This window comes from Marmota monax, unplaced genomic scaffold (assembly GCF_021218885.2).
Source record: "Marmota monax isolate L192 unplaced genomic scaffold, Marmota_monax_Labrador192_F-V1.1 WCK01_AAM20220418_F8-fsc00006, whole genome shotgun sequence".
In the NCBI taxonomy this organism is placed as follows: Eukaryota; Metazoa; Chordata; class Mammalia; order Rodentia; family Sciuridae; genus Marmota; species Marmota monax.
Genome location: NW_026693712.1, coordinates 22,761,846 through 22,788,960, shown reverse-complemented (window position 1 = coordinate 22,788,960; position 27,115 = coordinate 22,761,846). Strand labels below are relative to the sequence as shown.

The 27,115-nt window shown below is 33.7% G+C and overlaps 1 protein-coding gene across 2 annotated transcripts in view; it reads right to left on the bottom strand.

Moving 5' to 3' along the window:
- Tmem232 (transmembrane protein 232) overlaps window positions 1-26,578 on the bottom strand; it is a 245,196-nt gene extending 218,618 nt beyond the window's left edge. For both annotated transcript variants that reach the window (XM_046460395.2, XM_058584316.1), the window contains exons 1-4: window positions 26,352-26,578; window positions 26,121-26,250; window positions 3,587-3,701; window positions 1,062-1,173 (exon numbers count right to left, since the gene is read on the bottom strand). In XM_046460395.2, coding sequence (XP_046316351.1) covers window positions 1,062-1,156 — 95 coding nt within the window. In that variant the 5' untranslated portion in view covers window positions 1,157-1,173; window positions 3,587-3,701; window positions 26,121-26,250; window positions 26,352-26,578. The remainder of the gene's footprint in view (window positions 1-1,061; window positions 1,174-3,586; window positions 3,702-26,120; window positions 26,251-26,351) is intronic.
- Window positions 26,579-27,115: the final 537 nt, after the last annotated feature.

Here is a 27,115-nt window from a genome sequence, read left to right as displayed (position 1 = left end):
ATGGACATCATTATCCAAAGTATATGTATGAAGACTCATATGGGTGTCAACATACTTTATATATAAACAGATATGAAAAATTGTGGTACATATGTGTAATAAGAATTGCAATGCAGAGTACATGTATAAAGGCATGAATTGACATGAACATACTCTATATACAAAGATATGAAAAATTGTACTCTATATGTGTGATAAGAATTATAATGCATTCCACTGTCATGTATTTTAAAAAAATAAAATCAATAAAACTTACTCTGAAGAATTTTATACAAATTATTTTTCCTCTGTTGATCTTTTTCCTATTAGTAAAAGAACAGCCTAAATTTTATTAGGTCCTGTTGGCTTTTATTTCTAGTGTTCTTGACCATTTAGATGCACCAATTTTCCTTGTTTCTTCAGTATAACACTAAATATATCTTTCATGTTCATATAAATTATAGCAAAACTATTCATTTTTAACTTTATTATGAATTTTATTTTCATCACTATAGGGTTCTGGATGAATAATAACATCTCCTGTCTCCCCCTTTTTTAATGAATCACAATGGTGTTAGGGAAATGATATAACAAAACACAACTAGAGAAAATACACTCTCTGTGATCATAAACTTTTCATGAAGTTCTTTTAAGTTGCATTTGTACCTATTTTATCCCAAAGAAAATAATCTGAAATACATAAAACATTCTATTGTGACTAAATTTAAAATATCAAAGGACTACAAAATAACTAAAATGTATCACAATACAGCAGTCATTAAATATTTTATGTATTTTGTGGATTACTATGGCAAATTAAGAGGAACATAACATTTTAAAATTTTAAATTAAATAAGTATAGAATATGTCTATTTAAGTGCACAACTCACAGTTTTTAAAAGAATATGGTTGTTGAAATAAATGAAACTATTTAAAAAAATAGTAAATTTTAACATCTTTACTCTTGGTTAGAGAACTATGTTTTTGTTTTTGTTTTTATTTTTCACAATCTGTGAACTTTTAAGATTCTCTACTATGTCCATGGATCTCCTACTTTAATAATACAATTTTTTCTGACTTACCTTGATATATCACTTTTTCTATTTAATTTTTGAGAATAAAACTTAAATAGTTCTTCATGACAGGACGATGTGTCTCTGAAATTTCTAACAGGCATTGCTGCAGATCAGAAACCTAAAGAAAAACAAAATTTATGTTAATATAAAAACTTACTCATAATACTTAATAATATATGTCATGCCAATTCACTATTTGTGGAAAAGGGTACCAAAAAGGAAAATCAAGCTTAAAAACAGCTTACTAGGGAACAATCTATATTTAAATTTAAATTGACACCTGGAAATAAAACCTACCTTTGCTTCCAAAAATCTATGTTCCTATTGTGTTACTATTGTAAGCAAATCCATTCATATAATATTTAGTCTGTGTTGTAAGTTAGCAGTTTTGTTAGCAAAACCATTGAATAAACAGCATGACATAGTAGCTAAGAAGACAGGCTATACTTAACTGCACTGTACCTCAGTTTCCTCACCTGTAAAATGAAGGTAATATTCCCCCTGTGAGAAATAAATAGCTCAATATATGTATAAATCATATATTGAATCAACATTTATAAAGCTTTATAGAAGGGCTTATAATCATTATTAGACTACTATATTTTCTGTTTTTAAGGCAAATTGCTAATTTCATTTTATGTCTCTTATCTTTTGCCATTTTGATTGTGTTCCTCAGCTTGCCATCGCACCCAGATTTCCTTTTTCTTTTGAAGAATATATGAGCATATTTTCTGCATGTATAACTAAATCAGGGACATATCTTTGTGTTTAGTTGAATAATTAATCAGTAAAATTAATAAAATAGGTCTATTTATACTAAATTATTTTAGATTTCATTTTTAATATAACTAACTTTAAAAACAGATCATTTATGTCAGTCATAATTTTGGAAGGAAACATAAGTAACACTCAAATGGGGAAATGAAAGAGGGAATTCTTTCCAAAGAGGTGGACAGAATTATAAAATAAGACAGTAAGGTTCTCAGGAGTGAGCAAGAAGAGGACAAACTATTACCACTCTTAGGACTTAAGGGGAAGAGGGACCCAGAGAGAACAGCCAGACAAGAATGGGTGCTCAATAAAAAGCTTTAGCCTTTGGTCAAAGGTGTAACCTTTCTGCCTCTAAGGGGGAGCCTGAAGAGTGGGAGCTCTCTTTCAGTTTCCTCCCACACACCAGGTCAATTATCTGCCTATGTTTCCCATTAGCTAAACCAAACTAAAAACAGAAGGCACAGGATCAAGTGGAGAAAGATGGAAAACAGATCCAAACAGCAATGGGAAAATATCCAGAACAAAATGGATCATAAATTCAAAACATCCTTATCTATTGCTACCAGTGATTAACAAGGTCTGCTTCTAATCATCCACATCCATCTGAATGCAAAGAAAATACACTTTTAAGTCAGCAGCTGTGCTGAGCTATGTACAGAAAGGCCATTCAGAGTCAACCTAAGTTTGGTGTAAAATACAACTTGTTCCCAAACAGAATTAATTTTTCAGAGGCATACTTTCTTTAATAGCTAACAACACCACCCTGGAACATTTCCACCTTAAGAGGAAATCACTTCAAATTCAACAAACGCAGGATAAGATACACTTAAGTACAGACCACTGAAAGAAAAATACTCAACAAATACAAATATGCAAAAAAAAAAAAAGCTAATTTGATAAGTCTAGTAATAAATGCTGCAAATTTGACAAGTATTTATCATGAGACATAAAATTATGAAGATAAAGTGTTTAAGCAAACTAAATAAAGACAACATCTTCAAAAGAAGTAATAAAAAAACAGAAGGCTGTACAAGCAAGTCCACAGTTCATAACATGCTATACATTTCAGAAATATAGCTTAGAAATACAAATATGAAGAGACATACTCATGAATTAGGCTAAAATAATTAATGTTCAAATGGAGGAAAGGAAAAAGTACAGGATGAAAAAATAATAATAAGGGAAATTGAAGACAAAGTGGTCTTGGTGTGCATTATGTTAGAGCTTTAAGCTGTTTGCTGAGATATTTCACAGGACTGAATATGATTTGTCATGGTTTTTTTTTTTTAAGATTTCATGAAGTAAAGAACTAATTATTTTAGTTCTTTGATTCTTCACATCTAGTAATGGTGGTCGATATTTGCATGTTCTGCTCAACATGTGAACTTGCAACACCCTGTTGAACAGACTTGCCCAGCTTCAATGGGGAAGAAAATGTCAAGTTGCTGTAAACACTTGTGAATACTGAGTCTCCAATTCTAGTTTACCTTGTTAATATATTGGGAACAATGTACAACTGACCCTGCTTTGTAAACCGCTACTTGAATAGTATTGTGACATAAAAAAATACCATTTGTGTTCCTTAATACATTTTATAGATTACGATTTATTTTGACTAAGTAGTAGAAACAGAAACCAAATAATCTCAAATTTGCAAGAGAATAAAATGAATGTCTTCACAAATGTTTCCTATACAATGTTGGAATTAAACATTCAATAGGGTAAATAAACAAGGAAAACAATATTTTAAATTATCCTACCTCTCAAAAAGCATTGACGTATAGGATCTGATATGGTTGCAACTTTCAGAAAAATTTTTTGCTCTTTTCAAAGAATATTCTTCATTAGATTCTTAGTCGAGCCCCAAACTTGAACCTATCAGTAAAGGAATTACTGTAATTATCATCATCATTATCATTACATGTAACAATAGAGCTTCATTGCAGTGTGAGATATTTTGAAATTACCTTTCCAACTCCAACACAAAGTATTTAAAAATCTTGGGAAATGTAAGCAGTTAATTATTTTAACATTTACTTTATAATTATTTTAATGAATATAAAGTCTGTTTTTTATTTGTAATATAATTAGCTAAACCAGCAAAGTAAATAAAAAACTAGCATAATTTTATTACAATTTACTCATGACAAAACAGGCTTCACTGAATTTCTTTGCTCAAGATAATGCTTCTGTGAATATGGCAATAATAATAATAACCAAATCATGATATGAGTCCAAAGAAATAAGAAACTAAAAAAATTTCTACCAGTCTCTTACAAGTGTATCATATGAAGTTTGATTATTTTTGAACTGCCAAAACAAAAGTATTTTATTTCTGAATATGTACCATCTAATGAAGCAATAAACATCACTCTTTAAATGCCATTTATATAAGATATGTAAGTTGAAAAACTAAAAGAAAGTATTGGATAAAAAGTTAAAAGAAGAAATATTAATCCTTTGCAATTTCTCATAATGCAGCACTCTGTGTTGCTAGGACTAAGAAAATATATTCAGTTTTCAAGACACTAGTCAACAACTGCATACAAGATGCTTACTTGAAAATATTTGTTGTGGAATGTGATGGACATCATTATCCAAAGTACATGTATGAAGACACGAATTGGGTGTCAACATACTTTTTATATACAAACAGAGATATGAAAAATTGTGGTATATATGTGTAATAAGAATTGTAATGCAAAAAAAAGTACACGTATAGAGACATGAATTGGTGTGAACATATTTTATATACAAAGATATGAAAAACTGTGCTCCATATGTTTAATAAGAATTATAATGCATTCTGCTGTCATGTATTTTGAAAAAATAAAATCAATTTTAAAAATAGAAAATATTTGTTGATTCTGCAACAAACACAGACATCAGTTCAAACTGCACTTCCAGTGATATCCTAGTTCAATGTATTCAGCACTAGGTCACAATATGAAAGACAAACTCATAGAACAAATAAATATAGTAAGCTGTTTTTCATTGCACCTCGATGAATGCACACATTGCTAACATTGGCAATTTCTTTACTATATATGCAATTTAAACACACTAGTGATAAAAAGAATTATTGTATCAGTACCTTGCTTACAAGCACAAACAGCTCTGAATGGTATAAGACTGGGAAAGAAATCACTATTTTACAAATTTTTAAAATTAAGTTTTGTGTAGGACAGCTTTAGTTATTGATAATTATCCTGAAATTTTCATGTAGATTCAAGAATTCACTCTAGAATGCCTCTAAAAACTGAGAAATACCTACCCCAGTCAAAACCCAAAATAATGACAAAGCAGGGGGAGGGGAGCAGGACCCCCAGAGCTGCAACTTCATTGAGCTGAATTCTACCAACCATGTGGATGAACTTAGAAGCATGTCCCTTACCAGACCACTGAGGTAAGAGCCAGTCCAGCTGGCACCTTTTCCCTCAGGGTTTTGTTTTTGTTTTTTGAGGTACAATATATAAAAACTGCATGTATTTATGTTATATAATGTGATGTTTTGATACATATACACTGTGAAATGATTACCACATCAAGTTAACTAAGATACTCATCACTTCACCTAGATCTCTTTTTGGTTTGTATGAAGACGACATGCAAGACTCGTTCTCTTAGTAGTTTTAAAATATACATTATTTTTTAAATATTTTTTAGTTATAGATGGATACAATAATTTTATTTCATTTACTTATTTTTGGGTGGTGCTGAGGATTGAACCCAGTGCCTCACATGTGCTAGGCAAGAGCTCTACCACTGAGCTATACAACCCCAGCTCCCAAATACACATTACTTTTAACTATAATCATCATAATGAACAATATCTGGGCACTTGCCCATCTTATCTAGCTAAAGTGTGTACCTCTGTGTAAGAGCTTCTCATTTCTACCCCCTTACCACAGCCCCTGATAACCACTTTTCTGCTCTCTGCTCCTTTCAGTTTGACTGTTTTAGATTCTACACATCAATAAGATGATGTAGTTTTTGTCTTTCTGTGTCTGGCTTCTTTCATTTAGTGTAATGCATGGTAAAAAAAAAAAAAGCCTTACAAATTCACCCATTTTGTCACAAATGAAAGAATGAAAGGAATTCCTTCTCGTTTTAAGGTTGAATAATAATCCATTATATATATATGCACAATGTTTTATTATTCACCCTTCAATGGACAGTTAGGTTAATTCCATATCTTGGATGCAAGACATGGAATAATGCTGCAATGAATGTGAGAGTGCAAATATCTCTTTGACATACTGATTTCATTTCCTTTGGATATCCACCTAGGGGTGGGATTGCTCCATCATATAGTAGTTCTGTTTTAAAACTTTTAAAGAACTTCTGTACTATTTTTCCATACTAGCTGTACCAACTTACATTATCACTGACAGTATATGAAAGTTACTTATCCTCACCAAAATTTTTATTAAAGTTCAATTAATTTTTTACTTTTTTTTTTTTTTTTGGTACAAGAGATTGAACCCAGGAGCATTTAACCCCCGAGCAACATCCTAGGCTTTATCTTTTATTTTTTTTTATTTTTGAGACAGGATCTCACTAAGTTGCTTAGGGCCTAAGTTGCTGACCCTGGTTTTAAACCTGCAATCCTCCTGCCTCAGCCTCCCAAGTCTTTAGGATTACAGGTGCACCCAGCTGAACCCACCAAACTAAATTTATTTTTGACTGATACATAAATACATAAAAATTGTACATATTAATTGGGTACGCTTTTGATGTTTCAATTCAGGTATACATTGTATAACCAAGCTAAACATATCTATGTTCTTAAACATTTATGATTTCTTTATGGCAAAAACACTCAAAATTATTTCTTTTAGCTTTTTGAGATATACGGCACTCAAATGCTATACAGAGTCACTTATTTGCAATAGCACCCCAGAATTCCTAACTGCATAATGGCACCTAATGACCAACCTTTCCTACCCCCAGCCTCCTCCTACCCTCTTCAGCCTCTGGTAATCACCATTCTCCCCTCAACTTTTACAAGAACAGTTATTTTAAACTCCACATATGAGTTCCGGTTGTGCAGTACTTATATTTACATTCCTGGCTTATTTCACTATGACCTCCAGTTCCACCATATTGTTGCAAATGACAGAATTTCATTGTTTCTGTGGCTAAAGAGTATCCCACTGCGCATATGTACCTCATAGAAACATCTCCATTAAAATGACTGCACTAACATTAACATATTTCTCACATTTGGAACACAGGGTCCCAAAGGTCTCAGGAGTTAGGGAGAGAAGGGAAAACAAGATAGATTCATCTGTGGAACTTTTCAAATAGACATACTTGATCTGGTTTTCCTTAAAGAAGAAAGAGAAAAGAGGCTGTAAGTAGTGGAAAATCTGGAAAGATAAAGAAGGAAGGAAAAGGGTCAAGAGAGAGGGAAGAGGATAGGAGGAAAGAGAGAAATATCATGCATCAAACAATGCATGATACACTACCACCAGGATTCTGGCAATACCAGCCTTGGCTCTTTAAGGACTTTGAGAGAGGAGTTGGGGGTTGTGATTTTATCAAAGCTGGGGAAGGTTGTTCTTCATAACCACCTTGATTACAAAACACTTTTGTCTGACAATTTCTCGAGCAGCAGCAATTGTTCTATAAGACTGAATTTGGCAAATGGGTAAGACCTATGGATGAGGACATGAGAGGAATATAAACAGCTACATCTCAGTCTTTTATGGAAGACCTTAGTGGAGGAGCAGGGAAGCAGGAAGGTGGACAAGAAGGTAAGATACTTGGTTTCTGTGTTCATCCTCCAACCCTTACTCAATTCAAGTTTCAGTTTCCTCATCTGTAAGATGGGATGATGATATCTACTCAGCAGAGTTGCACGAGGACTGAATAAGATAAAATACTTCCCATATTGTAAGGTACCAATAAGTGATAGCCATTTCATAGAGATGATGGTAAGATGAAATATATATCCTTATCCAAAAAGTATATTTTTTATGTTATTCATTGTTGAGCCTAAATTCTCTGAGATTTAGAAGTGGGGTGGAAGAAATTAAAGGTCCAGAAACATCTGTTAGAAGAGACCATCAAAAAGAAAATGGTATAGTTAAAAGTTTAAGAGGAGGTTACATAATAGAACTATAGTCAGAAATACTAATCAATAGTATAGCTGAAATATCCAGCTTCTAATGCAGTATTTGATGAAGAGATATTCTTGAACCATGTATTAAAACCTGCTAGAGGATAAATTTGTACCATTTTGTTTCTCAGGTCAGTTATAAGGATGCAGCATGCTGACATTTGAACAAAGAAGTAAAGAGTAACATATATCATAGTCTCTAGTAACAACCAGAAGACTTAAAACAAAAGTAGAAAATTAAAATGAAGCCATAATTTTAAAAATTCCTTCTGTCATTAAATATAAGACCCATTTCTTTTACTCTTACAGGACACTCACATTAAGTGAAAAGAGACTAACCTGAACTTATTAAATTTAAATGTTTCACTTCTACATTCATCAAGAATTAGCCACTGTTTTTCCTGAATCAGCAAAAGATGAGGCAGAAGTAAAATGAACTTTATAGAATTAAAATTATCTTTAAGATCTAAATAGCCCTTTATTCTCTAGAGTACCCAAAACACAGGGTACTTACTGAATGTGTGTGTGGGTCAAATGGAAATAAAACCTTAAGAATAAAATTGATTATAAAAATTGGATTGCTTTCTTTTTTTAGATAAATGAAATCTTCCTTCAAATAGTGAAATTAAAGGTTTAAAAACAGTTATTTTTGACATCAACTATTTCTAAGACCTAGCTCTTCATTTTCTCTAATATTCTTGGCTTCTAGAGCTTTCCACCATAGATGAATGCCTGCAGTCACCTTCCCTACCACTGCCAGGGATGGTTTTAATAATTTAAATAAATTTTATAGATTTACCTTGAAAACTTATGTGGAAAGCATGATTTTAGGTTTTACTTACATTAGATTTGATTTTAATGATTTACTATTTTCCTGGTGGACATTTAATTTTCCTCCTGTTTTCCAGTAAGGGGACTATGAAGCGTTTGCACTTTTGATTCTTTGGGTCAAATTGCCTCAGCCTTTTGACAATGTCTCCCCCACTTGTTTCTCCTTAAACTGTTCCAATCTCTAATCTGTTGGTCACTCACATATGATTTTTATATTAATTGATATTTACTCTTAAATTTATTCCAGTACAGAAAATATAGTGTCAGGAATCTAATTTCTGCCATCATGCCCTCCCTGAAGTACTCTTTCCAAGGCTGACAATGATCTTGGAGGACAAAACCACCAAGGGCTTTTCAGTTCTCATCTTTCCTGATCCTTCCATGTATTGATTCTGCCTGTTTTCTTTTTCCTTCACCATGACACCCCTCCCTTTTCTCCATACCTCTTGGGTCTCCCTCTGTCTTCCTTGTGGTGTGGTGGGTAAGTATGCAATGCAGAAATCAACACCTAACTTTTCCTATCTTGGCTCCAGTACAGACTCCATCTGTGTCATTGTGCAAATGCTTACAGGAGCATCTGTTTCCTCATCCATAAACAAGAATTTTAAAGGTATTTCTTGTTGGTGGGTCCTTACTAAGAGAAGAGGAATGCTCATTAGTTACTATTGCTTTTCTTGTAATACCCTTTTAAATAACCATATAAATATATTAAACAATAAATATCTGAAATATTAAAGTAATACACAATAATTTGCAATATATAGATTTAATCAATAATTATTACATATGGATTAAAAGTAAATAGGGATTCATTTCATGGGTCTCCCTACTTTTGTGCATGTTTTCAGTCGTTTATAATACAGTATTTTAAAATATTGATTCTAATCAAAAGAATAATCGCAGCACATTTTAAAACTGCTTTTAAAATAGTTAATATAGGGTGGAAAATGGAATGTAATAGGGAAAGAGATTAATCAAATTATTTCATGGCATAATGAGTTCCACTATTATGTATAATTATAATGCACCAAAAATAAATAAATAAAATTGCTATTATGATTATTTAAATTAGTTTTGTCATTATCTTTTTGTGTTTTACTTATTCTTCTTCCCCAGAATACCATTCTAAGGCTTTTAATAATTTGACTATTTTTTGTGTCCTTTTAAGAATTTAAATAATTTTATCACACCTCATATAAAAAGAAAGAAAATTTTGACCACCCATGGTTACTAGATCTGGGGAGGTATGAGAAAGAAAAATTATAGAGAAAGCTCACCTATTAACATAGCTGCAAAATTCAATTCAGTTTTCACTCTTGACTCAAAAAACATTGCAAACTAGAGACAGGAATTTTCCTTATTTTAATTGAAGATATGCAGGAAAAATTGAAACAAACAAAATTATTAATGATAAGGCTTTAGGAGCTTTATTATAAAAAACAGGGACAGCACAGGGATACCATATTATTATTACTATTCAAAATGTTGTGAATATCTTAGCCAATAAAAACAGAACAGAGAAATATACAAAAGGTATAAATATGAAAGAAGAAATAGCATGTTTATGTGAAAAATGTCTACACAGAAATATCTCAGAAGAATGTGCACACACAAAAAGTAGGTTAATTCAATTAAAGAAAGATTTCTGATGAACAATTAATATAGGAAAATTTGTTATATGGGTTCCAGTGCCAGTGAAGATGGCAATTAGCATAGGCTTTTGGCTTCCATCTCTAAAATCAACTCTGTGAGACAAGAAACAAATGTGAAATCCAAGAAATTGTAAAGGAAAACAAATTTAAGCTAAGTCCCTAGAGAAATGAATATCTGACTTGAACTGGTGTGTACATAGCTGAAGAAAAGGAAGTTAGCCAGTGTGACTTCAAGAAAATAAATTAGTAAAACATGAGCTATATTTTCTTAATTATTAATAGGTCAAAGAGGCAACAATAACAACAACAAAAACTAAAACAAAGCATTCATGTAAGGTATAGAAGATGAAGATTTGAATATTATAATTCACATATTTGACCAGTTGGACATACAAAGAATTATGTATTCATACATAAGAGAACATAAATTCTTCCCAAGTGCACAAGTATAAGTTTTTAACTTGACCACACCCTAGCCTAGAAAATGTGTCTTAAATGAATTGCAAAAAATAGGTAATCTACATGACATTAGTTCCTGACAAAACACAATTAAGTTAGAAAAGTATAACAAAAAGATAGAATTAAACCTTACATATATTGTGAAATAAAAATTATTGTTCTAAGTCATCTGTAGATCAAAAAGGAAATACTAAGGCAACATCAAAAATACAAGTAAATTACAATAACAGCACTACAGGTAAAAATTTATTAGGTACCAAATGGCACTGCAAAGGAAATATCAGATAAAGATTTACCTAGCAACAAAGACAAACAAAAAATTAATTAGCTGACAGAAGAAAGGAGGAAAATGTATTCCCCAAATGTAGACATATAGAGAATTTTATAAATTCAGCTATCAATGATACACAGAAAAATTTGAGAGACCAGCAAAGCCAATATGTTCAAAACAATGAGTCTTCAAGAAAATTAAAAGAAAAATGAAATTCTATCTCACTTACTAGAAAGGTGAGTATTTTTAAAAAACTTGAACAATACAAAGCTTTGTGAGGTGTGGAACAATAGAACTCTCATATATTGCTACTGGGATTGGAAATAAGGTATACTCACTTTCCACAAATAGGATACCTATTTGTGCCTTTGAAAGATAATCATATGCCCACCCCATGACCCAGAAATTTTATTTCAAAAGAAATTAAAGCATTGTCCCAAAAAACTTGAACAAAAATGTTTATAGCAGGGTTATTCGTAATAATTCTAATCTGGAAAAAGCCTAAACATTCATCAGTAGGAGAATGAATAAATATTGGCATAGTATGTTTATATTATAGGATTCTTCTCATATTTCTATGCTTCTTCTATTATTTACTCATAATAAAGAATAAATACTGCTACATGTGACAACATGCATATCTAAAAAGTATTAGGTGAGTGAAAGAAACCAAAGACAAAAGTATGTGTACGCTCTCTTATGGTTTGCATGTGAGGTGTCCCCCAAAAGCTTACATGTGAGACAATGCCAAAAGGTTTGGAGGAGGAATGATTAGGTTATAGCCTTAACCTAATGAGTAAATAAATTCCCTGAGTGGTAACTCGAGGCAGGTGGGATATGGCTGGAGGAAGTAATTAATTGGGCTGTGGCTTTCGAGTATATATTTGTATCTGGCCAGTGGCATCTCTCTCTCTCTCCTTTCTGGTCACCATGTGAGCAGCTTTCCTCTTCCACACTCTTCTACCATGATGTTCTGCCTCATCTCGAGCCCTGAGGAATGCAGCTAACCTAATATGGACTAAGACCTCTGAAACTGTGAGCCCTCAAATAAACTTTTCATCCTCTACAATTGTTCTGGTCAGGTCCTTTTAATCACAGCAGTGAAAAAGCTGACTAAAATAATGTCCAATCTGGTCAGGTCTTCACATGACTACAGCCTCAGCTGATATATACCGGAAACCACTGAAGAGACCACAAATGAAAATTATCCAGTACAATTAATTCATAAAAGACAAATAAATTATGGTTTTAAGCCACTACATTTTAGAATGTTCTGCAACCAGAAATAGATAACCAAAACACATACTGAATCGTACAACAGAAATTTGTGTACTTCACTATATACAACTTTTACCTCGATAAAATAAGATTATAAAAGAATATGTTGTACTAGGTTTTGTAAAATCTAATAGAAAATAACAATAGCTCAAGTAAGATGAAAGTGTACTTCTCTTTAATGTTAAAAAAAATAAGTCCCCAAATAAACAATTTAGCACTATTTGGCAGCTTCACAGTCATATGAGACCAAGTTTCTATCTAAATCTTGCTTCCATTGTCATTGGTAGGGCTCATTTTATTTCAGGTTATTCACAGGCTCATGTAAGATCAACTCATTGGGGAAGCACTATTGGTCACTATGAGCCATTGATTTCCATCTTCCAAAGGAGCTGTGTACCTCAAGTCTCCTTTTCATCCCTTCTGCCATTCTTTTAAGTCAGAATGCAATTATCTTTGTCCTAGATGAACACAATAACTTCTTGTCTTTGGGTCTGTTTTTGACCACTGTTCCTCTATCATCTTTCGAATAACTACGAGAGTAACTTTCCCAAACATAAGCCTCTCGATCACTTCCCTCTTACCCAGCCCTTTCCCTCTGTCTCAGACCCTTTGGTGTATTCCTAGTGCCAAGAAAATAAAAACCAGATTCAGAGTAGGAATTATCCAGATGGCCGGAGCATAGCATTTGAATGTATGGTTTATATTTATGTCTATTGTTGTTTAAAATAGCTAATTATCTTATTTGCCATTGTAAAATTAAGCTACATATCAGTTATAAGTCTTAATTACAAGACTTTTAGGTAAAAATATGTTGGAAATTGGATTATTTCACCCATTTGGGGGTCCTATAATTATATTAAAAATACCTATTGGGCTAGACGCCTATAATCCCAGGGGCTCGGAGGCTGAAGCAGGAGGATCATGAGTTCAAAGCCAGCCTTGGCAACAGCAAGGCACTAAGCAACTCAGTGAGACCTTGTCTCTAAATAAAATTCAAAATAGGGCTGGGGATGTGGCTCAGTGGTCAAGTGCACCCCGGAGTTCAATCCTCAATAGCCCCTCCAAAAAATAAATTAAAAAAATAACAATTGGGAACTAAATCACAACAGTGGTGTGAAGAAAAAAGTGAAATAATATAAAACATGGTCCTTATAGAAATAGTTTAATCTAAAAATGTTTAATATGTAAAAGAGAAATATAGTGATGGCATGTCACTGGTGCCTCTCAAGTTGGAAGCTTTGTATATTTTGTTTAATAACTCTTCTCTCTTCATAGTTTGCACTCTTCTAGTCTAAGATCAAGTATATATTACATAATGTTTAATAATTTTGTCTTTCACATTTGAGTCTTTAATTTATCCAAAAGTGAGTTCTCATATAGCAGAAAGTGAGAGTAAATTTCATTTTTACATGGACAGCTAGGTAGACAGACACATAGATATCTTTGTAGATAGATAAATGAAGGCTTTCTTCCTTTCTTGTCTGAATTTCTCGAAGACAGAAAGCTGAAACTACCTTAAATCACTGGCTTATAAAAACAACAAAAACATAACCAAGTTCATTTTAAAGTGATGACACTGTGGGCCATGTGAAGAGGGAAAAACTTCTGGAATTGTGAAGAAATAAATGTCTCTTGAGACTGGAAGACAGAAGAGGTCATTCAGAGCCATTCCCTCTGTCGTAATGGCATTCTTGGGAAAGATACTATCTCAGAAAAAAATATGTAGGCACTGTGCCTTGAGAGCTTGTTCCCCATAGCATAAGAGAAACACCCAGATCCTTTCCTGACCTAACTGTAACCAGAAAAGGTGACAAAACCAAAGGGGACCCTGTAGGTATAACAAGGACTCAATGACCAGAGGTACCTCTCCAATATTGTGTAAGCACCCAGGACCTTTTTACAACCCTGGGAGAGGGCCAGACCTAATACAAACTGAGATGACTATCCAACAGAGGCTTGGAACATGTGTAGTTAACTAAAGAAAGTATAGAAATGTTCTAGTCCATCAACTGTGATTTATAACTACTATATGCATCTTAACTTTATAAAATAATTTGCAACTTTTTCCATAAAACGTAAGTATAAATATAATTCATTATTAATATAAAATAACATTATTAATATAAAATATTCAAAATACTAAAAACAAAAGTATTTGAAGCCTTTACAGATGATTTAGGAAGACTTGAACAAGGAGGAAATGAATTAAAAAGCATCATTAAAGTTTAAATAGGAACTACTTCTATTTATCTCCTATCAATAACTTATTTACTCATTTATTCAGGAAAATCACTACAAACTGATACTAAAATGATAAAGCCTTGTTCTGACACACATAGTTAAGTATCTTAAATCTCTTTTACTCACCACAAGAAGCCATTTGACTTTGATGCAAACTGCTAGTGTGATGAATAGTTTGGGAAGAAATCACAAAAATGGATGTAATTGTCCATGAATTGTTGGGTTTACGTAGGCAAATATGTTTTATTTATTTGCAACCTTCAATATACAGTATTAAATAAACTCCCCAGCCAGAAGTAAAAGATTATTTTTAATCATTTTGTATTTAGTATAATCAAATAGTATCCACATTATTCATTTTAAGTAGTTGTCATTTAGAAAATTCAATTTGGTTGACAAAATGAAAGAGCTAATGATGTTTGAGACTACTATATTTGAGAGAAACAGAAGTATTTAAAATATGGTGCCTTCCCTTAAGAAATTGTATTCTAGAAAAAAAGGATTAATCTGTAAAGCAACATTATCACATTAGAAGATACTGAATTTCATGTCAAAACAACAGATAACTTGAAGAGAAAAAAATTGACTACTATCACATTCTGTAAATATATGTCAAAAGCTAGAGGACAATAAAATTTAAATTTAGATATAACATTTTACATCTCTGTCTTGAGTTGTCTATTTTTTGCTAACCTCAAAGAATGTAAATATATTTGCCTAATGATAAATGTTTATCTAACTTTGTCTTTTACCTAAAATATAAAAGTTATAAAAATAGAATTCTTTCAGTCTAAATGTATCAAATAATATAAAGGTCTTTTGTTCTTGTTTTGTGATTTAAGTATGCTGAAATCAAAGTATTCAGGTCATTCCTGAAACAGCAGAGGATCATTAGAGAAAAGACAGTGGTTAAAAGAATAAAGAAGATTCTCCTAAGCTGAAGACAGACAAATTTTTGTATTGAAAGGACTAAAAAAACAAGCAAAGATATTAAAAAAATGCAAATGACCAATGAAAACATGAAACAATACAAAACTGTCTTAATAGGGGAAATGAATATTTTGCAGCTCAGTAAACAAAATAGAATTGGCCACAAAAACTGAGCACTGGATATCAGTGTGAATATTCAGAAAACCGGCTACAGAAATTTAAGAAGCTTCAAGTTGTAAAAGATCTGAATAACTTTGTGAAATATAATTCTTCTGAAAAGTATGGTGATGAATCTTCTAAGGTGATGTTTGTTGAAAACTTGAGTCCTAGACCTGATGAAAGTTTTATACTGATACTATGTTCTAGAAGAACATTACCATCATGTAAGGAAGGAAGCCCACAAATTTTAAGGACATTAAGCACTGGTTGACTGTGCTTAGAGTACAACAACATAGAGTAAATGTGGCAGTAATTGTGTGTGACTGATATACACAACCTGCCTAAGTGTCACTAGCTAAGGAAGGAAGTATGGGCAACTGGAGAAATACCACCTTCATAGTTAAAGGACCACTTCATACTAGACACAAGCAGTCATACAGGCCATGTGGGTTAGAAGAAAACTAATATTTATTCTTTGTAGACAATTTCTTTCTGTATTCCCTCCTGAACAACTTGTAAAAATTAATATTTTCAGCATTTGTTCCACATACCACATGTATATATTCAATGTAACATCAATGACAAAGACATGTGGCCATGGAATTTTATGTTCTATAAATAAAAGCATAAACTTTTCCTTTCTGTGGGCTAGCTACAGTTAACAGAAGTCCAAGAATCCAAGATCTGAATGATTCAGTCTGGTTGCCATTTACCCAGTTGCTAGTGCTCTAATTTGTATTGATTAGTGCAATATTTGGCCTTCAGTGATGATTTAAAATGAACCAACAGATGAAGTTTGGGGTAGATTTTTGTGCTCTTAATGAGAAGCAATTATGTAATAAACCTCTTAACTCAAGCCAAAATCTATCAGACAAAGGTATAGAGAACAATGATATTAAAAAATTCTCCCCTCTTAGATATTTGCCACTTGCTTCTCCAACAGAGGATTAATACTCAAAATATATAAAGAACTAAAAAAATTAATACAAAGGAAAAACAGTTAATAAATGGAGAAAGAACTAAAATGACACTTCTCAAAAGAAGAAATACAAGTGGCCAGCAAATACGAAAAAGTCTTCAACATCTCTAGCAATCAAAGAAATACAAATCAAAAGTGCGTTGAGATTTCATCTCACTCCAGTTACAATGGCAATTATCAAGAATACAAATAATAAATATTGGTAAAGATGTGAGGAAAAAGGTATACTTGTACATTGTTGGTAAGACTGAAAACCACTCTGAAAAAACTGTATGAAGATTCCTCAAAAAACAAGAATGGAACCACCATATGCCCCAGCTATCCCAGTTCTGGGAATTTAACCAAAAGAACTAAAATCAGGATACTAGAGTGATATAACCACATAGATATTTATAGCAGCACAGTTCACAATAGCCAAGTAGTGGAATCAGCCCAGATGCCCGTTAATATATGAATGGATAAAGAAAATATGATATATATATATATATATATATACACACACACACACAATGAAGTTTTACTCAGCCATAAAGAATGAAATTATAGTATCTGCAGGTAAATGGATGGAAGTGGAGAAACTCATGCTAACTAAAGTTACGCAGACTCGGAAAGTCAAGGGTTAAATCTTCTCTCTCATATGTGGAAGCCTGACATAAGGGAGGGTAAAGAGGACCTTATGTTAATAGAGATCAGTAGAGTAGAAGAAGGGGATTGAGGAAGAGGAAGGATGGATAGGAAGAGAGGACCAGTGGGAAACTGACCCTGACCCTACTATCCTAGGTACATATATGAATATACCACAGTGAATTTAACCTTTATGTGTATCTATGGTACACTAATCAAAAATAACTATAAATAAATAGAAGACAGACCAGTAAAATAGAGGAAAGGGAACAGAGGAAGGGTCGAGGAAAGAGGAAGTATTGGAGACTTGGAACACAACGTACTCCATGTTTGTATGATTGTCAAAATGAACCTCAATATTATGTATAACTATAATACACCAATAAAAGAAATTTTAAAATATCCCCCCGTCTGAAAATGATGTGATTGCTCCGCTTTTGTTGAATGATGGAGAAATGGCTGAAAGATGTACAAATAAGGACAGCAGAGATGATGATATGGTAAAAATGGGCAAATAAACAAAAGAAATATTTGCACGGTGGAGAAAATTATGTGATGAAAACATAAGCCTTGAGCAAAGTGCATTTTTCAATGAGCAAGAGATTAAATCCAATGACTAAATTAAAGTGAAATTGCTTAGAAGCCTATGATAATGGCCCATGATTCTGAAAGCCATCTTGTAAAAGGTCAGCTATCAAAATGCTGACTTATTAATTGGTGATTCTGTTGCTATCTGATCACAGGATGTTCAGATTCCACCTTAGTAAAAGGATGGCAAAACTGATGTGTCCTGTTGCCCGATGTCCTCAAATGACCTAAAGTATCAATAAAAGTTTGTCCGGTAATATGTACAAGTCTTTATCTTAGTTTGAACCCATATGTGTTTAGAGTTTTACTGAATGTTTTTCATAGAACTAAGAAATATCAGAAATTTTATGAGCTATAATTATCTCACAATTTCATTTGCCAGTTCATTTCTATATAAAAATCTGAAATAATATGATTATATATGGTTATTTGCCCAACAGTGTGAATTTGCATAGACTTTGTTACAAATGATTAATGTATTTGATCACAGAGTGTTTTCCTACAGTCTCCACGGGGGATGTTCTGCAATACCTTGCTAAAAATCAGAAGAATTCTAAATACCAAAATCTGCCTGCAAGGCTTTCAGATAAATCATTAAGAACTGTATCTATACTAGGAATATTGTGGTTATTAAAATTTTCAAAACAGAATGCATCTTGAGGCAAAAAAATAAAAAATATCAAGTTTTGGAATGTTGAGGAGAAGCAATTCTGGAGTTACTGAGGCTCAATAACAGAGTTCGCTTAGCAAATATAAGTTACTGCAAGCCAAAAAAGAGGCTAATACCAGAGTATTTCTTGTAAGACAACTTCTCTTAGTCTTTATTTATTTTGGAATTTCTTATTTTAATCTCAATTTTGAAAAGTTTTTCTGGATTATAAGATCCTGTTTTTCCTTTTGTTTATTTTAGCACTTTGAATATGTCTTCCCACTGTCTTCTGGCCTCAGTTGTTCCTCAGAAAAGTAAACTGTTAATCTGAGTTTCCTTGTACGTGATAAGAGAGTTTTTTTGTTTTGTTTTGTTTTGTTTGCTGTTTTCCAAATTTTCTCTTTGTGGTTAGTTATCTGTATTTTTACTATGATAGCTGTGAATGAGAAACCTTTTGTATTTATCCTGATAGAGTTCACTGAGCATCTTGAATGTGAAGATAAATATTTTCAGCAAATTTGCAGTTTTCAGCCATTACTATCTCTTTGTGTATTTTTTCAGTTTCTTTCTCTTCCTTTCTAGTATTCTCATTGGATGAATATTGGTGTGCTGAAAGGTATCCCACATTCCTAAAGAGGTTTCATTTTATTTTCATTTGTCTCCATTTTTCCCCTCTTCTTTGTACCACATCATCTCTATCAATCTTTCTTCAGGTGCACTGATTTTTTAGTCAGCTAGTTAAAATCTGCTGTTGAGCCTTCCTAATTATTTTTTTTCATTTTGGTGTTTAGCCTTTCAACTCCATAATTTTCATTTGTTTTGTGTGTATGTGTAAATTTATATCTTTTTTCTTTATTTGTATTTTCTATTTGATGAGACATTATCTTCATGTCTTCTTATACCTCTTTGAACATGTTCTCATACAGTTCTCTGAACATATTGATAATGGATAATCAGTAGTTTTATCTGTTAATTCTACACCTGCTCCATCTCACAGAAAGCTTTTCCTGAGCCCCTTCCTCTCCCATGTATGTGTCACACTTCCCTGATTCTTTGTATGTATCATATTTTGTTGAAAACTGATTATTTGAGGAAATATTTGTAGCAATTCTGGATACACATTCTTTCTCTCCATGTCTGGAGTTCATTGTTCACTTGTTTGTGACTTGGATAGGCTATTTCAGTACATTTATTCCCCCACAGTGTGAAGACTGATACCATTCATCAGATGGTGCAGCCTTAGGCAAGCACAGTGGTATGGGATAACATGGATTTGACACTCCCTTTGTCTATCATTTGACTATCTTCCCTTATTCTCTGTTACACTGTGTGCTTCATTCTGTATTATATCCATCCAATAGGGTCCAGTAAATATCAGCTGACCACTCTATTGCTTTTAAAAATGCCTTACAGCATAAATTGCTCAGCAGTCTGATCCAATTAAATTCTTACAGAGGTAGATTTGAGGCCAGTTTTTGAGGTTTTTTTCTGACTCTAGAAGGACTTTTCTTAGCTGTCCCTTCTCATGATCCTCTCTGGTGAACTAGATGATTTATGATTGAGTTTGTTGTTCATAATTAAGAAAAGCTGTTGGGCTTTAGTTGTAGCTCTGTGGTAGAGCTCTTGCCTAGCACATGTGAGGCACTGGGTTTGATCCTCAACACCACATAAAAATAAACAAACAAATAAACAAACAAATTTTTTTTAAAGAGCTGTTATTATCGAGAAAGGCATTAAGCTTAGACACCAAATCAAATAAAATTAATTCCTTTAGAAAGTTTCATTGCTCTCTTTTCCTACTGGGCAAAGCCTCCAAGCCATTACTCCAGGAGCTAGGCAGGGCAGGCCTTCTTGGTTTGCCTCTTCTGCTATAAAACATCTGTTTTATAATGAGCTGGAGTTAGGGAAATGGAGACATTGATATTCTTTACTGGCTTAACAGAATGAAGCACCTCCTTCCCCTGAATGTGCACTGAGTACAGGAAGAAAGTCCCAACCAGAATACCAGGAATTTAGCTTCTTTGTTCTGGAGCTGGAATGGATTAGAAATGCTGGCAAACTGCCCTTCTCAGCAGGATGCAGTAACACTTGACTGGGAGTTTAGGGAAGAGGGACTCCCATTTACTTGGTCAAGTTGGCACATAGTGGAGCTTACCTCAAATTGAGCTTGGGGAAAGACTAAGAATGGGTCATGGTTCATGTGAAATTCCGTGTTCACAGTACATTGTTTAAGTTATTTTGGTGCCAGCCTCTAAGCTTATTAGTTTTCCCTTTTCTATGTTCATTTTTATCCAAATTAACATTTGGACCAATCTCTCTATATAGAACAGCTTGCTTTCACCTAAATTTATTTATTCCAAATTGCTTCAGATAAAATCACACTTTTTCTGAACCACAATCCAGACTCAGTGTTTTGTGGTCCATTACACTTCCTACTATTACCACGCCACTCTGGCATTAATGCATGCTCGATTGTTGATGCATTGTCATTTATAAACATCTTTAAGATGAGGTTCAAAAATAAATACAGTGGAAAATTGAATTTCTAAATTAGCAAAAACAGAGGCAAGAGAGTAAAATAGGATAAGAAAGCAAGGCAAAAGCAGAGTGAGGGGCTGAGGCTGTAGCTCAGTGGTAAAGTGCTTGCCTCACATGTGTGAGGCACTGGGTTCAATCCTCAGCACCACATAAAAATAAATAATGATACTGGGTGTTCATCTACAACTAAATAAATATTTTTAAAAAGTAGAGTGAAATGAATACATAACATTTTTGCCATAAAATCTTACTTACTTACTTGCCAGAAGTGCACTACAAATTTCTCTTAAAATAACGTTCAATGCCACAATTTACCATGTCTATAAGCTTAAAAACAAATGAGCTGCAGGAGAAGCAGTTATTTCTGATTAAGTTACAAGACATTTCTCCCAAAGCCATCATAAAGAAGATAGAATATAATATAATGAATAACCTCTTCAAGGTAAGAATAATAAAGAGTTTCATGGGACAGTCTCTTATGTTCAATATAAATATATGATATTACAACAAACAAAAATCAATTTTGTGTGACAGCTGATAAAATATTGTCCTGACTTTCAGTTCTCTAATAATCTAGATGCCACAAAAGCATATTTTTTGTGTGTGTGTGTGGTTTAAGGAATGATTCTTACCACCGGAGATAGTACCACCTGCTTGGTGACATATGGAAATGAATGCAGGTGCTTCTGTTTGTCATAATGTCTAATTTTGTGAAGGACAATCAGTGTCCTGAGTTGCCAAATATTTTTCCCAGTTCTTAGAGAGCACTTCATGGTGGAGATTGTTGCTCTCAAGATAATAGTATACGCTCTCCCACCTTGAGAAATGCTGATCTAGAATTTTTAATTTCAAACTGAATTCCATTGAGATGGTTCATAAACCATCACTTGTGTGAGTTTGTGGATTGTGTGTGCATTGGTGTATGTCTGTGTTTATTAGTGTTTGGAAGGTAAGGTAGGTGGGTCTGCTTCCCCAGCTGTTCAACCAGAGCAGCTGCATTTTTACCTGTTCTGTATACTGCAGCTCTAAGAAATACATAGTTTAAAATGAGATGAGAAACACAGAATTCCAAGGTAGTTAAGGAAAAGCAATCCAAGAAGAGGCAGCTACAACAGAGCTATCATTCCCTATCAGGGCTAGAGGGTGAGTGGGAGGTTGCATAAGTTTAGGAATAGGGTGAAAAGGAAATGAAAAGATGAGAGAAGCAGGAACACATGAAAGATATAAATATTAAATGAAACCTCCTTCTTATGACATCTCTGAATCTTTGGGAAAATAGTAAAACTCACAATAAGTTCAGCTACTGTATTACTTATTTATTTTGTACAATGAATCATTCCAAAACTTAGTGCCTTAAATCAATTATACTCATTTGTTATTCTCATGGTTTCTCTGGATCAGGAATCTGTTAGCAGACTGGCTGGGCAGTCCTGGATCCATTCTTCTCATGAAGTTGCACTCAAAGGGTAGTTGCAGCTTCATTCTGATGTTAACTAAGGGTCTTGGTCACATACATTTGAGTGGGGTTTGAAGTCCACTCTCATGGCTGGCAAGTGGATGATGAGTCAAGGGGAGAAGCCTCAGTTCCTCTTTCCCTGGTGTTCTCCTCCGTGCTAATTGAGTGCTCTCACAGAGGCTGGCTCCCCACAAACAGGATTAACCAAGAAACCAAAATGAAAACTTTCATATCCAGCCTTGCAAAGACTTTGCCACTTAAACTTACTGCCACCACATTGTGTTGGTCATCCAGACTGTCTTCAATCAATATGAGTAGGGACTACAAAAGTATGAATACCTGGCAAGAGCTAAAGATTATTCGGGAATCATCTTGAAGGCTGATGTTTCAGTCAGATTTCTCACTGCTGTGACTAGAAGGAACCAACCAAAACAACTGTAGATGAAGAAAAGTTTAAGGGCTCATAGTTTCAGAGGTCTCAGTCCACAGACATCAGGCTCCCATTCTTTGGGGCTGCAGGTGAGGCAGAACATCACGGCAGAAGCATGGCAGAAGCACCTCACTTGATGCTTTTTTTCACAGTTTTCCCCATGTAAGTTATCATCTATACCATTTCTGACAGGTATCCCTGGCTTCCTATTCAATATTCATTTTCTGTTTTATTAAAATAATTCTAATTTTGTTTGTTGAGGCAATGTCCTTAGCCAAAAACCACATTAGTTTTAAAGCTTCCTTTGCAACTAGAAGTTCTAACTGAAGTCTACTAAGTAGGGAAAAGTTTGTTTCCCCATAATGGTATGGCACCTTCTTCTTTGTTCCTTCCTACTTCTTCCATCTCCATGGATGATAGACACAAGAGAAACATCAAACAGCTGTCTTCTATCTTTAGATGATCGGAAGATGAAATCATATATAAACACGTTGGGACACTGAGGATATTAGAAACCTACCTCACAACCTCTGAGATTCCTACTGTTTTATGTAAATACCTGTTTGTTTAAGCTACTGGAGTTGAATTTCTTTCTATTATATTCAATCCTAGGATGTTTCTTATCTTTATGAAAGCCTAATTCAAACCTATTCTTCAGGTCACTGTTTATATTGCTTTCACATACATTATATTGTTTGATATACCTGTCAACCCTGTAGCCAAAGTGTTAATTTTCAGGCTCTCACCATTCCCTCATTGTCGGCTACACTGTAGACCAATGACTCCTGGGTCTTGACTTATCCTGAGCTCTGTATTTGTTTTCTCTGTGGAATTCAGGTCATCAATTCAAAGACAAGAACTTTCAAAACCATATTTAACTTATTAGTTCCCCACTCCAATCCCACAAACACTGCTCCTAAACTAGTATTTTTTTTTAATCTCAGTTATTATGAACACAAACCTTATAAACTAGGAATTTTAGTTAACTGTAAATCCATGCTTTCTGTAACTGCCCCAAACTATCAGTAATCAAATCCTACCTGACCTACATTACAAATCAACTTCCACTTAATGGACACTGCCTGAGTTCAGTTTCTCATCAATCTTCTGGAAGGCTACTACTAGAATCATTTAATTGGACTTCTGCAAAAGGCATTCTCTAAAAGGAAAATCAATGATTATTTACTTATTAATTCACCAAATAGTTATAATACATTTACTATATACTAGATATCATGATGTTAAAATCATGGTTTCAACAAAAAAATGCATGGTGTAGTAAAAAGTTAGTAATACTAACAATACAGATTTAGCAAGTGATTTATTATACAACTGTTGAAAATGCAATGCATATAAGAATAAAATAATTTATCAATGTGATATGGTTATTTTAAAGTATTATTTTCTTTGGCATCGTAGGAATAAACAGGAAACATGTTAACGATATTTATATCCTTACATTTCTTATAAAACCAAATAAATAAATTATTTATTTGGTTTTATAAGAAATATAAGCAAAGATAAAGAGTACAGTAATTCCCAAAATGTGAAATAAGGAATATAGTAGCCTTTGGGATGAAATTACTTCAAAAAAGCGTTCAGTTGTTAAATAAGTTTGGGAAACCTTGAAATAGGCAAAATTCAGACCTAGCATACTATAAGACCTCTCCAATTTTTTAATATGTTCAAGTGCATTGTAAAACTCCTTGATGAGCAACATGATATTTTTTCCCAAATTTATTCACTAGAGAGCCTTTTAGAACATCATTTCCTGGAACCATATATGTGACACATTTTTTTTGAAAAAGATATTGAGAGCACTTGTCATGACCAGACTCTTCACTAGAAGCTCTAGATAGACAATGAACTTTAAGAATTGGGAACATTTACCAAATTCGTCATAACAATGAGAGATTCTGAAAACCAGTCAGATGTTCAGTAAGGATATGAATTACTGGTTAAGATCAGAAGATTCATGCAGAATAGTTCTTAGTAAAATAAAATCTGGTACTTACCTTGAACCTAAAGATTTCTATGGGATATCAAAACAAAGAATGTGTACACTTTAAAAAGAAGTACTCAAGATCATGAAATGGCTACCACAAGCTTACTGGGGGGTTACTTGGCAGTTCATTTACAAATTAGCATAGACTCATAATTTTTTTAAAGTTTTTAATATTAATCCCTGGTATGTTTTGAAATGTCCTATTTAAACAAGTTTTAAAATGTACACTTTAAAAGACAAACAATTTTTGAAAACTAGATCATATTAAAAGTATATTAAAGCCTTTGGAAAGGTAACATACATTTGAGAATACAAAATTTGAACTATAAATCTAAAGAGTAAAGGATAATTTGACTGAACACCACTAAAAAATGATAGAATCCATTCAGACACACTGCTGAGATAAGGTAAATTAGAGACTCACACCAGTCTTTACCCTTTCCTAGAAAAATTTCTTAAGTCTATAACCAGGACTTTCTTTCTCAAATTTAAATGCTTTTAAAAATCCTTTTCCCTCTCTCTCTCTCTCTCTCTCTCTCTCTCTCTCTCTCTCTCTCTCTCTCACACACACACACACACACACACACACACACACACTGCACTCCAGCTTTTGACCTTTTTTTTAAGTGCAAAAAATTACAAAAAAAGAAAAATGTGCAAGTGCAAGGTGCAATTTTAGCAACTACAGACAACTGATGAGAGAGGCAAGCCGGCTTCTGATTTATGGTGCCCCTGAAAAAGGGAGTCCAGAGGCAATTAAACGAATTTCTCCATTCACAGCAGTAAGAAAGTTCCTAGTCTCCCCAGGAAAACGCTTCCCCTATCAAATGTTCTTGTGGCTGTTCCAGGATAGACCTGGGACAGGCTAACATTCTTAATCTGAGGGGATGCTGCTGGGATGGTGAGCCTGCCTGAGGGCATAAAGTGTCTCTTCCAACAGCCAGAAGTAAGCGACACTAAAAAAGCAGACTCAGTGGCCCCAAGTATGGATCTTGCTGAGACTCCAGGTTGCTCCAGGTTGTGCATGGGCAACATCCTGAGCTCCCAAGTCATCAGAAGTAGGACGCAGCAGTTACTCACCACCGCGCTCAGGGCCTCTGGAAAGCAGAGCTGGTTGCTAAGGACGCTGAGGGAGTCCTCCTCCCTCGGAGCTTAGCCAATCAGGACGTGTAAGTGAAATTCCACCGGCTCTTCCCCACTTCCACCATATCTGTGTTCAGTTTCGGAACAATAAAAGCAATGTGAATGAAAGGCTTTAAAAATACAACAATAAAGCACATAATAACGAGTCTATTCAAACACGGTACCTACTTTGGACTACACCCGGCCAGCACCCGCTACAGGAACTGGCTTGCAGTGCCTTAGTGATTCCTGGTGTCTTAAGGCCTCCTTGAAAGACAGCTTCCGCCCCAATTTAAATTTCAAAATAAAAACAGCATAGCTGTGACTTCAAATGAAGTTTCTGCTTTTAAGTTTCTTTTGTGTAGAAAATCTGGAACCTCCTGTGTCTAGCACTGGACAGTGGGTAAACAAAGCAGCCAAGGTGTTCTGCTATGAACTAACCACAAGGGGGCGAATTTAAACTCAAAACAGTGCCTTTAAAAAAGCACCCACCCCCGCAAAAAATCTAATTTAAATTCTTGTAAAATTCCTATGCCTACTAACGGAGGAGTAACTTTGTATGTTCTTTAAATGTTTACAAGTGTTTCAACATATGGCAAAATGGGAAAGTGCATTTCTGATGAAATTCAAAGCTAACTTACAGAGATTGTCCTGTGAAATAAATTGCCTTAAAAAAATTAAGAACTTCAAAAAGGAATTTAGCGAGTGTGAAATAGAAGTAGATCAATCTTGAATTATATTTTTCCGTTGATATAAAGCACCAAAGAAGTATTTTTTGGTTTTTGTGTGTTTGTTTTTCAGGAGGTTGTGGTATTTAAAACAATTTATAATATCTGATTCCCATCTTTTCTACAAAAACATCCTTGCTATTAGATCACTAAATTGAGAGTGACTAAAAACAGTGAAACTGAGAAAACTATGAAAGATCTGTCTCAGAGAGCAAATTGTAGAAT